Genomic DNA, 13,775 nt, shown 5'->3' with positions numbered 1-13,775 from the left:
ATAACCCCCAAGACCTCAGCCTGTTCCACCTCCAAAGCTATCAGTGTCCCATTAGGTCTCAACAAAACCACTTCCTTAGCTAAAATGCTTCTCTCGCGCTATACATTCCCTTCTATAGTTGTCCCATTCAACCCATACCTTTTCCCCTAAGCAAATCTTTCCCTCTGGCATCCCCTACATTCATCATTCTTATATCTGACCTGTTCCAATTCTAGCATCCCCCTCAAACATGCATCATTCCTCCCTTTTATCTGACTTCTTCCCATTCTAGCATCTCACTCATACATGCATCCTTTTCCCTCATATCTAACCTCTTCAAATTCTAGCATCCCCTTCATACATGCATTATTCCCCTTTATATCGTACCTCTTCCCATTCTAGCATCTCCTTCATACATGTATCATTCCCCATTATATCTAGCCTTTTCCCATTCAATATCCCCCTTATACATGCATCAGTTCCCCCTTATATCTAGCCTCTTCCATTTCCAGCATCCCTTTCATACATGAATCCATCATTCCCCCCTTACATCTAGCCTCTTCCCATTCTATTATCCCCCTCATACATACATCATTCTCCCCTCATATCTAACCGACTTCCCCCTCATATCTAACCTCTGACCCCCTCAAATCTCACCTGTTCTGCAGCCTCCTCCCCCTCCTTCTTCTCCGCCTTCTCTGTCTCAGCTTTCTCCACACCTTCCTCCACTTCCTCCTTTTCCTCGTCCTTCCATTCCCGTGTGAAGAAGTCAAACGCTTCCTCCGCTGTGGGCATCTGAAAACCCTGCAATGGGAAGAAAGAGAATTTTTACGATACTTGATAACGCGATTTCATTAATAAACAAGAGCTGTCTCCATAGGATGACATATGCCACCGAAAAAACACTTTGATAGAAGTTATGAGCCTTTTTCGAAACCTAAACGCAGATTTCAAAACCTAAACGCGGACCCTAAGTTCAAAGTAAAGGTCACAGGGGTCAAAATTTGTGTGCGTATGGAAAGGCCTTGTCCATATACACATGCATACCAAATATGAAAGTTACATCTGAAGCGACATAGAAGTTATGAGCATTTTTCGAAACCTAAACGCAAAGTGTGACAGAAAGACAGACGGACTGACAGATGGACAGTGCAATCACTATATGCACTCCTTCTGGGGCATTAAAAAACCCTAGAGGAGGTCTCTTCTTAGGGGAAAGTGTCATCCCTGATCAGTCTCTGCAGACAGCACAGGTTAATCTGGGATGACACATCACCCATTTGAATGAAGCCCCATTTTCCCATCGCCCAGCTCATATGGAATAAGTGATATATTGAACGTCGTAAAATGACGTACAATTGAACAAATGTTTATGAGGGTTATCTTTTATTCAGTTGCCGCGGTGATCAGAGTCAGTGATTTAAGTCAATTGAAAAGGCACCATACATTTTGTCAAAATTTCACATGTTTGTGAACCAGAACATGATCTACACGTTGGCAGATGTGTCATATCTGGGAAAATTCTTGTTTTTGAGTATTTTGGGGTTAAATATTTTTTCATGGAAATTATTGTGTTTAAATATCATCAATACAAAGTAAAAATGCCTGCCTTTTGTGTTTGTTCAAACAGAAATAACAAATGCCTTTTGTGGTTGTTCAAATAGACATCACAATATACTATGTCATTGAAGAAGTCCAACGAGTTAACAAGGGACAAAATTGTCACAAAACCAGGTTTTCATTGTGAAAAAAAATCTGATAAAGGGAGAAAACTCAAACTGAACTTTTGAAATGAACAAACAAAATTAACCCCCTTTGTAATTTTATTTTTTTTTATAATCTATTTTTAGGCGTGGCGACCTTGACATTGGAGATATTGATGTGATTCTTTCGTGCGACACACCGTCCCATGATGATGAACAAATGTGCCAAATGATTTTAAAATCTCACAATGAATGACATAGTTATGGCCAGGACAAGCTCATTTATGGCCATTTTTGACCTTTGAACTCAAAGTGTGACCTTGACCTTGGAGATATCGACGTTATTATTTCGCGCAACACACCGTCCAATGATGGTGAACAAATGTGCCAAATGATTTTAAAATCTGACAATGAACGACATAGTTATGGCCCGGACAAGCTTGTTCCGCCCGCCCGCCAGCCAGCCGGCCAGCCCGCCCGCATTCGCCAATCTAATAACCAGTTTTTTCCTTCGGAAAACCTGGTTAAAAAGGTATTACAAGGCGAGGCTTGCCAAGCCGTGTAAGCCTTTCTGAGATGAGTTGAATAAATTCAAGTACATACTGGCATTAACAAGGTATTCTAATTATCCAACAACATTTGTAAAAAACTGTCACGAGATCATCAAAATATTAGCGTTTAATTGTTAAAAACAATAGCCAAAAACAGATTAAATTAACTGAAATGTGTACCCATACATGTACGTCTGGAATGATGCAGCATTTATTATTACCTATATTGTAAATTTTTGTCGATAAACAACTCTTCTATTAACACACATTTTATTCACTGACATATAATTGATAAAAGTCAAACCTCTACTGGCTCTTGTTCTACTCACCAAAGTTGTCGCATGGATTAAAATCAGCATTTTTGTCTAGTTTTATTTGCTTCTATCGAGATCCTTCTTTGCCATTATCAAACGCACAATAATAATCAGTTTTCAAATTAATTGATCTCTCCACTCATTCTTTCCCGCCAAACTCTTCAGGTATCGCAATTCTTGTATTGTGTATGAAAAGATCCAAAGTCGCCAATTCAAAATTATATGTATCAATCAATCATTTAGAACTTAAAATGAAATATACAGTATTTTACATTTGGGGGAAATAATATTATAAAATGACTTTTTCAATATAAATATATGATTTCTTCAGCATATTTTATCTTGCCTTACAGAATACAGCCAAAGGCATAGGGTAGTTCACTGAATCTTTAATAGTTTGAGGCATCTATTTCATGATCCTCGCTCTGGGAAATCTGGGCTAAACCCTTTCAGTGCGGGGACCGAATTTTGAAGGCCTTTGCAAACAGTTTGGATCCAGATGAGACGCCACAGAACGTGGCGTCTCATCAGGATCCAAACTGTTTGCTATTCTGATAGTATTCTTTGAAAAAAATCGAAGAAAATGCTAATTTTAGAAATTCAGCAGACAACATTTAAGCAGCAGACAAATTTCCCAGCATTCAAAGGGTTAATGCATACACGAGAAGAATGCGCTGACTTATCTTGGATGAAACTTTCTGTTTTTATGGTATTTTTCATTTAAAGGAAGTCTTTTCTTAGAGAAATTCCAGTTAACGCAGAAAGCATTTTCCCTTATAAGCCTGCAAACTGCGAAGTCTTATATGGAACGACACTTTAGCACATGCAGTAATTTCTATTTTCCAAAAGCTGGGCTCATATGTTCAGCTCATCAATTGACCACCTTTAAATCTGATGCCAAATTGACCAGTTGCAGAAACAGTTTGCTTTTTCTTCCTGTATGTCTAAAATTGAGCCACATGCTGAAAAAAATTGGCTTAATACATGTGCTTAAAGTGTCATCCCAGATAAGCCTGTGAAGTCTTATCAGGATATTAAGGGACAATACTTTTGGCTTTCATGGAATTTTTTGTAAAAAGGAAGTCTCATTTACACAAAAATCCAGTCTAGGAAGAAAGTGTCGTCCCTGATTAGCCTATGCAGTACAAACGCTGGTCAATTGTTGGTTTTAGAAATTGAAAGATAATTAACTGGATTATGCGACTACAATCTGTTATTCACCACTGAAGTATGAACTTATAATTTGCTGATCCTTGCTTGACCAGTCGCAAATGATAAATAATGTGTCAAGCCTAGGGAGTTTGCAAAGGTGTAAGGGACATGCTGTCCCCTGTGGAAAACGGAGGTTCTGGTTTTTATCTGGAATCTTTTAAGAGACTCCAAGTATTTGAGTATCAGAAAACTGGGCTTAATGTATATGCATAAAGTGTTGTCAAAGTTTAACCTAATAGATGCAGTCCACACAGGCCTCTAAGGGATAGTACACTCATCTTTAATGGGATTTTTTGTTTAAAAGAGGTTTCTTCTAAATGAAAATCCAGGGTAAGTGGAAAGTGTTTGTCCTGATTAGCTGGAGGGAATTGCACAGGCTAATCTGGGACGAGACTTAACAAACATGTATTAAGTCCAGATTTCCCAGAATGAGGCTTCCTTCGTTTCCATGGAAACAATCTTGAAAGCTGCTTTACCCAAGGCTTTGGAAATAATCAAACTTCAATAAACACTGACATGACATTTAACTCTTGCCCACTCAGAAGCAAAGTGAAAATGGCTATGTGCAAACAGCATAAAACCAGAAAAGCCTGCAAGTAACTCGCAGTCTGTTAAGGTTTCATGCTGTTTGTTGATCATCAGAATCCAATGGTTGGAAATGAAGCCTTTAAAACTTGAATTTAGTAGGAAAGGTCTTCAATTAAAATTAACTGTCTAATGGACTACAAAGGCGTAAAAATGAGTAAAGGGTTAAGACAACATAACTACCTCTCGGCCCTTTGCAGGCATTTTCTTCCGTCTCTCTAATCTCTGAAGCCTCTTCTCTTCTGTGATTCTATCAAGCTCATTTTCGTCAATCTAAAAAATGAGATACATCTTTGAAATGTGTGAGTGTAGCTTGTAAAAATGTTAATAAAAATAACGCAATAATATAAAGTTATTGCAAATATTAGACATGTGTCTGAGTATGAAAAGCATTTGAAATTATTGAAGCATATTACAAGGGAAAAATAATTTGAACAGAAAAAGACAAGAGTTTTCCCAAGATAGGGTCCCAAAGACAGGGTGCTTAACAGTTCTTCTATTTGTTAAATATCATGTAAATTTTTGTCAGTGACTTAAAATAATGACAAAAATAAATAATTTAATGATTGCTTGTTGACGGGTAATTATTTGTATCATTGATATAATTATAATTTTTAACATAAGTTAATGTTGAATCTATTAAACTAAGTGCACTTTCAACAGCACAACATTTATTTTTGCACGCTTGGTAAGAAACCTTTTAAAACATGAGTATTTCATATCACATGGTGTAAAGTGGTGAAATATTACACGCATATCACAACTAAACATTGTTGAGCAAAAAACAATCACAAATGTTACAAAATTATTAAGTGGATCTTTTGACCTTGCTGTTAGACAAGTAAATAATTCTCTTGAATACTATATACTATTCCTAAGACCAGTTCAATATTTGGGTGTGAAAATGATGTAAAATACATTAATAATGGTATCATTAAGTTCTTTTGCATTTTGAACATTTGTTTCATGTTGTTATTTTTTAGTGAAAAATATTTTAAAGAGAACCTGAGGTGAAAACATAATTTTGCTTTGCTCTGGGAAAACTTTTAATTCATGTGCGTAAAGTGTCGTCCCAGATTTGCCTGTAGAGTTTGCACATGTTAATCTGGGACAGACACTTTCCACTTCAATAGGATTTTCACTAAGAAGAGGCTCTCTTTAAACGCAAAATATCAGAAAACCGGAAAGTGTCGTCCCTGATTAGCCTGTGCAGACTGCACATGCTAATCTGGAATTACATTTTAAACACTTGCATTAAGCCCAGTTTTCTCAAAACTAGGCTCATTTCATTTGGACAAGTGAATAACACAGTTCCATGTGCACAATGCATAATTTGCAACAGACAAATTAACATTATAATTGAGCTGCTACACACCTTACACTATGCTATAAAACAAAAGTTGATCAGGCAATTTAATAAATGTTGAGATGACAAAAACAAGTGGCAAATTCCTTACAGTCAACTCCCTTTTTGTGGAAATAACCAGTGCCAATAGAATATCAGGTCTTTTAGATAATAAATAATAATTTCTTTGGAAAAAATTGAAAGCAACATATTTTCTTTATTATTATTATGATGATGATGATGATGATGATGATGATGATGATGATCAAAAAAGTGTGTGAAATGTACGTTTTAAGTACGTTTTGCGTGCGTTAAACGTGGCGGTATTGGCACTGCGTTTTTTGTGCGCTTTTTCTGACCGAGTGAGTTTTTAACAAAAAAACGTGCGCTTTTAATAAGTGTGTTCAATGTGCGCTTTTATGTGCGTTAAATGTGCGTTAAACGTGCGCTTTTTATATAAGTGCGTTTTTGACTACCATTTATGTGTGTAAAATGTGTGCTTTTAAGTGCGTTAAATGTGCGCTTTTTGTGAGTTAAATGTGCGCTTTTTTTATTTAAAAAGCGCACATTTAACTCACAAAAAGCGCAGTTATAACCCACATAAAAGCGCACATGTGTGTTAAATGTGCGCTTTTATGTGCGTTAAATGTGCGTTAAACGTGCGCTTTTTATAAGTGCGTTTTTGACTGCCATTTATGTGTGTAAAATGTGCGCTTTTAAGTGCGTTAAATGTGCGCTTTTTGTGAGCTAAATGTGCGCTTTTTTATTTAAAAAGCGCACATTTAACTCATGAGAAGCGCAGTTATAACCCACATGAAAGCGCACATGTGTGTTAAATGTGCGCTTTTATGTGCGTTAAATGTGCGCTTTTTAAATAAAAAAGCGCACATTTAACTCACAAAAAGCGCACATTTAACGCACGTTAAGCGCAGTTATAACCCACACAAAACGCACAATTTACGCACATGAATGGCAGCAAAAAACGCATTCACAAATAGCACACATGTGCATTAAAGGTGCATCTTTTGCCTTAACAGTTGATTCAATTATATGCTGTTAAAGGTTTTTTTTTAATTCAGATATGCAATAAAAACCAATAATTATATAAACATATATATTTGTGTATTTTAATAATTACAAGATAATTCAATTTTATACTTTAATGTACACCAACATTTTTTAACATACATGAGTAATTAAATATCAATGGAAATTTGATGAAATAAATATAAACATAATTTGATTATAAATAAACAAAAAATAATAGCATACTATAATAACATGTACAGTATATACACACGAACAGCTATATACAAAAGAAAGATGCATATCAATCAAGGCCTGTCAGCATTTCTTTGAGGCGGCGGAATGCAGCTCTCATCTTTCTCTCCAAGTCTGCCACCAGCCGGTCAAACTTCTTTGAAACTATTATACTGTCATGGCCTTTGCGCGATGCGTCTCGTGCATGATCTCATTTGATCAGGTCCTGAAAGATATTTTATAATGTAAGTGTTGAATATTGCTGTTATGGTAATCTTGTTGCTATAAAAATTATAAATTTAAATCAAAACTAGTTTGTTTGCTTGTTGTTTTTGGTTGTTTATTTTGCAATTTTAATCCCCTGATCACATGTGACTTTACGCTTTTCATAAATAAATACGTTTGATAGAAAATACTGTTCGAAAATGTACCAAGATACGTGGTCTCATTTTGCTGTGTGGACTGGTCGGAAGTGTGACACCTTTAAAATGCAATAACCAGTACCCTGTATAGTTTTACCTCTTAACAAATCCAGTTTTTCTTGGTCAAGGAGAGGGCGCGGTTTTCCCACTCCTGTTCTCCTCATGTCGGCCAGCTTGTGCAGGGTAAAACCTGGTATTCAAGTCCATACATCAGGTAGTCTCTCTTTTGCTCCCTTATTTGGCAGGCGATGCGATGATGCACATTCTTTCCAAAGGATCTTCTGATAAATGTTAATTTCACGGTCACCATGGGGTTTAACCTTTAAATTTAAAAGTTCTCATTTAATATGGGGGAAAAAATCTGTTTGATTAATGACCAAAAATAGGTATAAATAACTTTAAGATGACAATAACCATAAAATACAGCCATAATAATTCAAATGGTGTTGTTTTTCTTTAAAATTGCCTTACATTTACTCATCCATTTACATTTCCCAGTGACAATACATAAATATGATGATGATCATAATTAATTCAATAAACTAAATAAAAAAGGGATGCAGAATTGAAAATACGAACCTGTAACAACAGACTGTTCTTCAGTATTCCAAAAATACAGGCAGTTGTTGAACTAGACCATATCACTTTATATGTCTTTAACCACCCACTTTTAATCTCCTTTGCAACAAACTTATTGTTGATTTACACATTGTAGTAAATACACATTTTTTTCATCACACAATACTTCATGCTGAAAGTATTTCAAGACATTTTACACTAGAATAATAAGTCTCAATTCTAGCTTAAAGTCAGTTGCTGATGCTGCTTGTTTTCAAAAAATATCTTCCTATCTGTGGTTCTCAAATAGATGGTGCCTGAACAAATCAAAAGTATATCAACACCCCTTAGTTAGGCTTAGATGGAGGACTGATAGGGACTGGCTATTCTCTTATCTGATCCCATGCTGTGTCTAAGCCAAAAATTGCATAATTTGAGAAATACTGATAAGGCAGTCATTTCAACACCAAAATATTTATTGAATAATACACAGCACCCTTAACACATTATATTTAATTGTAAATATTTAAATATAACATGCTGAATGGTTTAAGCAAATAATATTAATAGTTTAAATATTATTTTAATTGCCTTTTAAAATGTATGTTTATGGTCAATGTGGTAGACATTAATTGTATTAGGATATAAATATCAGTATAAGAAAGTTCAAATACTTATTTATGTTGAGGAAATATAATTGATACTATCAAGCCCACATAATACTTTTGACACTTTCAATATTTTTAATTAGTTACACACAGTCTGATTTAGGTGGAAATTTTTAGAAATGTTTGAGATTTAAACGTAAGCAATAGGGTATGCATTGAAATTGTATGATAAGGCCAACATTTTTTTATAAATTGGTTTACAGGATTTTTTTTAGAAAAATAGGGTCGGGGGGTCGAAATAAAAAAAAATATAAAAGAACAAAAACCACAGAGTCGACAAAAAATAAAAAATAAAAGTATAAACTTGTCGATTTTTTTTTATTTTTATAAACCAGCTTTTTATGTTACTTTTGTAATATATATCTTATTTGTAATATATATCTTATTAATGATAACAGTTAGACATTAGAAGCAATAGAAATAGTGTTATTTATATAAATACTTTTTTCAATAACATTTCTTTTTAATCTTAATTTTTGTTGAATGTTCTCATTGTTTGCTATTTTTAGAATAAAAAATTGACAGGTGTAAAGAAATATTTTTCAAAAAAGACAAAACCATAAACGTACTGCATTCATTTTATTATTAATACCAGAGCAAAATGTACGAAAACAGACGAACCCGAAATCCTTTAAGACACGAACGTGATAGTTTTGTCAATCTGTGTCCGATTTTCTACAAATGCGTTTTTGACGAGAACTATCTCATCTCCGTCGACAAACATCTCAGCCACAACATCCGCCACCGACATGGATAATGTAATATTCATAATGTGTGACTTAACCTTATCATTCTCAATAATTTCTATCTTAAAATAATTCCGTTGACGCTGGTCATTGTTATTGTCGTCAACGAACACTTTAGAGCACGCCATTTTGCATGCCTAAACGAAGCTTTTACGTAAACACGAATACGATTGGTTTATTCTATTTTAAACAGCCAATAAAATGTACCGATAGTAATATTATATAAAATCGGATGCGATAAAACGCTTGCGAATATAAATTTTGATTGTTGTCTTCGAAAGTTTTATTTTTTCACGCGGGACTAAAACACTGTCGGCGGACGGTATGAAAATAAAATTGGAGAAAGATACTTTTATTTTTATTACATTTTGACATAAAATACGGTCGGCGCTCCTGTAAATCAATATATAAAAAAATGTTGGCCTAAAGTATGTAAACATTAAACAGGTTAATATGGACAACCAGTAATTATTCAAACTGCCCCTTATATTATTACAGGTTACTGAGATATATGTCTATGTTTATTCATTTGATGTAAATAAATTGTTAGAGCCTGCAACAATTTTGTTTCTTGTTCAATTTCTGTATCACATTTGCTAAACGGTTGTTAAAGACGCACTTTCTAAGAAGTGTGTTAAACATGTGTCTTTTTAGATACATCCATTTAAAACAGATCATATGATGAAAACGCACTTATGAAATAAAAGACTAACTTATGCTTAAAAAAGACGCACATCAAAATAGAAAAACGCACTTTTGTGAGAAAAAACCCACATCTGTAAACCTTAAAACACACTTCTTAGATAAAAGACGCACTTCCTAAATAAAAGATGCACTTCTTAGATAAAAAACACACATTTTGCTCACATCTACACTCAAAAGCGCACTTACAGATGAAGAAAACACACAAAAAACGCACTTCCTAAATAAAAGACGCAGTCTTAGATAAAAAACACACATTTTGCTCACATCTACACTCAAAAGCGCACTTACAGATGAAGAAAACACACAAAAAACGCACTTTTTCACTAAAATAACGCACTTGAAAAGCAAAAACGCACAAAAAGCGCACTTAAATGCACTTTTGAACACTGAAAACGCACATATTAACAAAAAACACACAATTAACGCACTTTTAAGTGCGCTAAATGTGTGTTTTGGTAAAAAGTGCGTTTTTATTTGACAAGGTAGCTGCTTTATCAGTACATTTTCAGTACCTCTAATACTTTTACAGTTGTGATACAATTATTAAATGTGAAGAAAAAAAGGAACATTTCCTTCTGAGAAAAACTCTTCAATTTTGTCTCACACCCGGACTCTTCAATTTTGTCTCACACCCGGACTCTTCTATTTTGTTCACACCCGGACTCTTCTATTTTGTCTCACACCCGGACTCTTCTATTTTGTCTCACACCCGGACTCTTCTATTTTGTCTCACACCTGGACTCTTCTATTTTGTCTCACACCCGGACTCTTCTATTTTGTCTCACACCCGGACTCTTCTATTTTGTCTCACACCCGGACTCTTCTATTTTGTCTCACACCCGGACTCTTCTATTTTGTCTCACACCCGGACTCTTCTATTTTGTCTCACACCCGGACTCTTCTATTTTGTCTCACACCCGGACTCTTCTATTTTGTCTCACACCCGGACTCTTCTATTTTGTCTCACACCCGGACTCTTCTATTTTGTCTCACACCCGGACTCTTCTATTTTGTCTCACACCCGGACTCTTCTATTTTGTCTCACACCCGGAACAGTTTGCATTAAATAAAAATAACCAATTCTTAGTCAAAATTTTAATATGCAAATTGCAGTTTCAGTGGTAAAAGCATCAGAATAGGTTACTTTGAGGAATTTGCAGTTAATAGTGAAACACAACCACATGCATGTGTAAGGATACACAATGAAGGAAAGATCTGGGGCAGAACTGCAGGGTGCTGTGCACTGCTGTTTTTTGCCTCTCCCTCCCCCCTCCTGCTCAAAAGTACTTAAAACACACAAGTCTGAAAATCTTAAAGTAATTTTTCTAAATATCTGATTCCAAATAAAAAGACCGAGCTTAAAATCAAGTTTTTTTTTTACTTAGAAATTCTTTGAATTTTGTACATTAAAAGAAAATGATACACTCCAGCCATGCATCTTTTTTTGAAGCACCCTGTGCCTTTTGAGATCTTTCCCTAACAATATTATAACCATATTATGAGACATTCTTTTATATTTGAGAAGACCAGGCTCAATACAGATGTGTTTAGTTCTCGATAGCCTTTTTTTTTCAATCCATACCAGCTCACCCAGCAGACCATTTAAATGTGCCTCATTTTTGCGAAAAAAGGGTTTAATGTTTGAGCGTAAAGAGTCGTGCAAGATTGCACAGGCTAATCAGGGATGACCCTTTCCGCCTAAACTGGATTCTGGTTAAAAAGAGACTTCATTTAAATGATAAATTCCATAAACACGGAAAGTGTCATCCCAGTGCATATTGCAAATGCTTATCTCCAACAACACTTTACGGTTATACATTGAGCCCATTTTAACCAGAACAAGATTCCCTTAACCCTTACAGTGCTGGAACCGAATTTTGAAGGCCTTTGCAAACAGTTTGGATCCAGATGAGACGCCACAGAACGTGGGGTCTCATCTGGATCCAAACTGTTTGCTATTCTGATAGTATTCTTTGAAAAAAATTCGAAGAAAATGCTAATTTTAGAAATTCAGCAGAAGACATTTTAGCAGATGACAAATTACCCAGCATGCAAAGGGTTAATTTGTTATCCTTTACCACTCAGATACATATTTTGATGCATTTGTAGTCCCTCAGAGAGTTACATTTAATTAAATACCTTTCTTACTATATTCAAGTTTTAAAGGATTCACTTCCAAACCTTAGATACTGATGAGCAGCAAACAGCATAAAACCTGAACAGACTGCAAGTTACCCGCAGGCTGTTCTGGTTTTATGCTGTTTGCACATAGTCATTTTCCCTTTGCCTCTGAGTGGGAAAGGGTAAAGATAAAAATATTTTTTACACATAAATACCATACAAGCACAAACCATTCTCTTGGTAAAATAAATATTTAAATCAGAGACTTTTGCATAAGCCTGGTCTACCAACAATGAGCCTCTACATGTAAGCAATTGATTACATAGTTCTTTTTATTCTTGGTAAGGGCACTTTATAACAATATTAAACAACAACAACTTCAAATACTAAGCAACAAAAATCACAAAGTGCAAAACAAAGTAGGTTGCAGCGTTACCTCAAAGGAAGCATGTGGACTTCCCTATAATCATAGGAGAAATAAAAGAAAGATACATATAAGTGTTCTGGTAAATACTGGTATTAGTTAAAGGGACTTGTTCACACTTTGATAAAATGGCAATATTGAAACACATTGTTAACAAGCAAAATAACTCCTCTGACGAAAAAATGCTAAAAATATTAATTCATTAATAGATAATCATAATTCTAAATAAGTTAAAAAAGAAGCATTTGTAACGCATTTCCTCAATCATTTGTAAAATACCCTGACTATTAAGATGCATGTATGTCCAAAGCCGATAACTTCTCTGAAAGTTAAAAGACCGTAACAAAACTTATTCTGTAACTCATGCAGGTAGACTCATACACCAAAATTCAGGTCAGTTTCTGAAAGAGTTTCTAAAAAAACTCTGAACTTTTTAAGCATGCGTGGCGCGGTGTTAACTTTTACTTGCAGTGGTCCCAGGTCCTTATCCCGGGGGAGTCAAACCTTTTAATTTAATTTTTGTGCTATCATGATTAGATGAGACTTAACAAAATATTATAGATTTCTCAGTAAATATATTTAATGACATTTAATAAAGAAAGGAAACAAGTCCCTTTGATGTAGAATGAGTAGAAACATGGCAAAAAATAGGAGAATTTCAAATATAGTAATGAGAATTAACTTGGAATAAAAAGTATAATAAAAATATTCAGTTAACATGAAGAAGATTAATAAAAGCGGGAAATTAGTGGGAGTGAAATTAGTAGTAAATTTTGCCAAATTGTCCCTTTAAATGCATGGACAATTGAAAAAGAGCAATAATTTTTAGTGTTCAATTTTAATTTACAGCTATTTAGGCCACGACTTTTATATTTCTTGGTTTACAAAACCGCCGACCCTAATTTTTGGAAAATGGGAAAAAAAATAAAATCGGAAAATCGTCTTTTTTTTAAATATTTTATTCCCGACCGCACTGCAAAACGAGCGAAACGAGAAAAAAAAACGATCCGGTTTGAGTACGGTTGCGAATAAAATCAAGTAAGTACAATCAACCATTGGTTCACATATATTGCAGAGATCGGGATATTTTTCAATGTGACACATTATGTACCAGTCCCTTTATGGGCACTTCTCAAAATTTATTTCGGGTAAAAATTACAGACAATAAGAAAATCAGCGTCA

The 13,775-nt window shown here is 34.7% G+C and overlaps 1 protein-coding gene across 9 annotated transcripts in view; it reads right to left on the bottom strand.

Moving 5' to 3' along the window:
- Positions 1–13,775, bottom strand: part of LOC127873667 (coiled-coil and C2 domain-containing protein 2A-like) — a 99,254-nt gene that overhangs the window by 59,500 nt on the left and 25,979 nt on the right. For 7 of the 9 annotated variants that reach the window (XM_052417582.1, XM_052417588.1, XM_052417580.1 and 4 more), the window contains 3 exons: positions 12,606–12,629; positions 4,528–4,617; positions 637–783 (listed from right to left, as the gene is read on the bottom strand). In XM_052417582.1, the coding sequence (XP_052273542.1) occupies positions 637–783; positions 4,528–4,617; positions 12,606–12,629 (261 nt within the window). The remainder of the gene's footprint in view (positions 1–636; positions 784–4,527; positions 4,618–12,605; positions 12,630–13,775) is intronic. The other 2 variants (XM_052417583.1, XM_052417587.1) reach the window with 1 other exon arrangement.

Source organism: Dreissena polymorpha, chromosome 3, assembly GCF_020536995.1.
Source record: "Dreissena polymorpha isolate Duluth1 chromosome 3, UMN_Dpol_1.0, whole genome shotgun sequence".
Lineage (NCBI taxonomy): Eukaryota > Metazoa > Mollusca > Bivalvia > Myida > Dreissenidae > Dreissena > Dreissena polymorpha.
The sequence above is the reverse complement of the archived record's forward strand: the minus strand, read 5'-3'. Positions and strand labels throughout refer to the sequence as shown.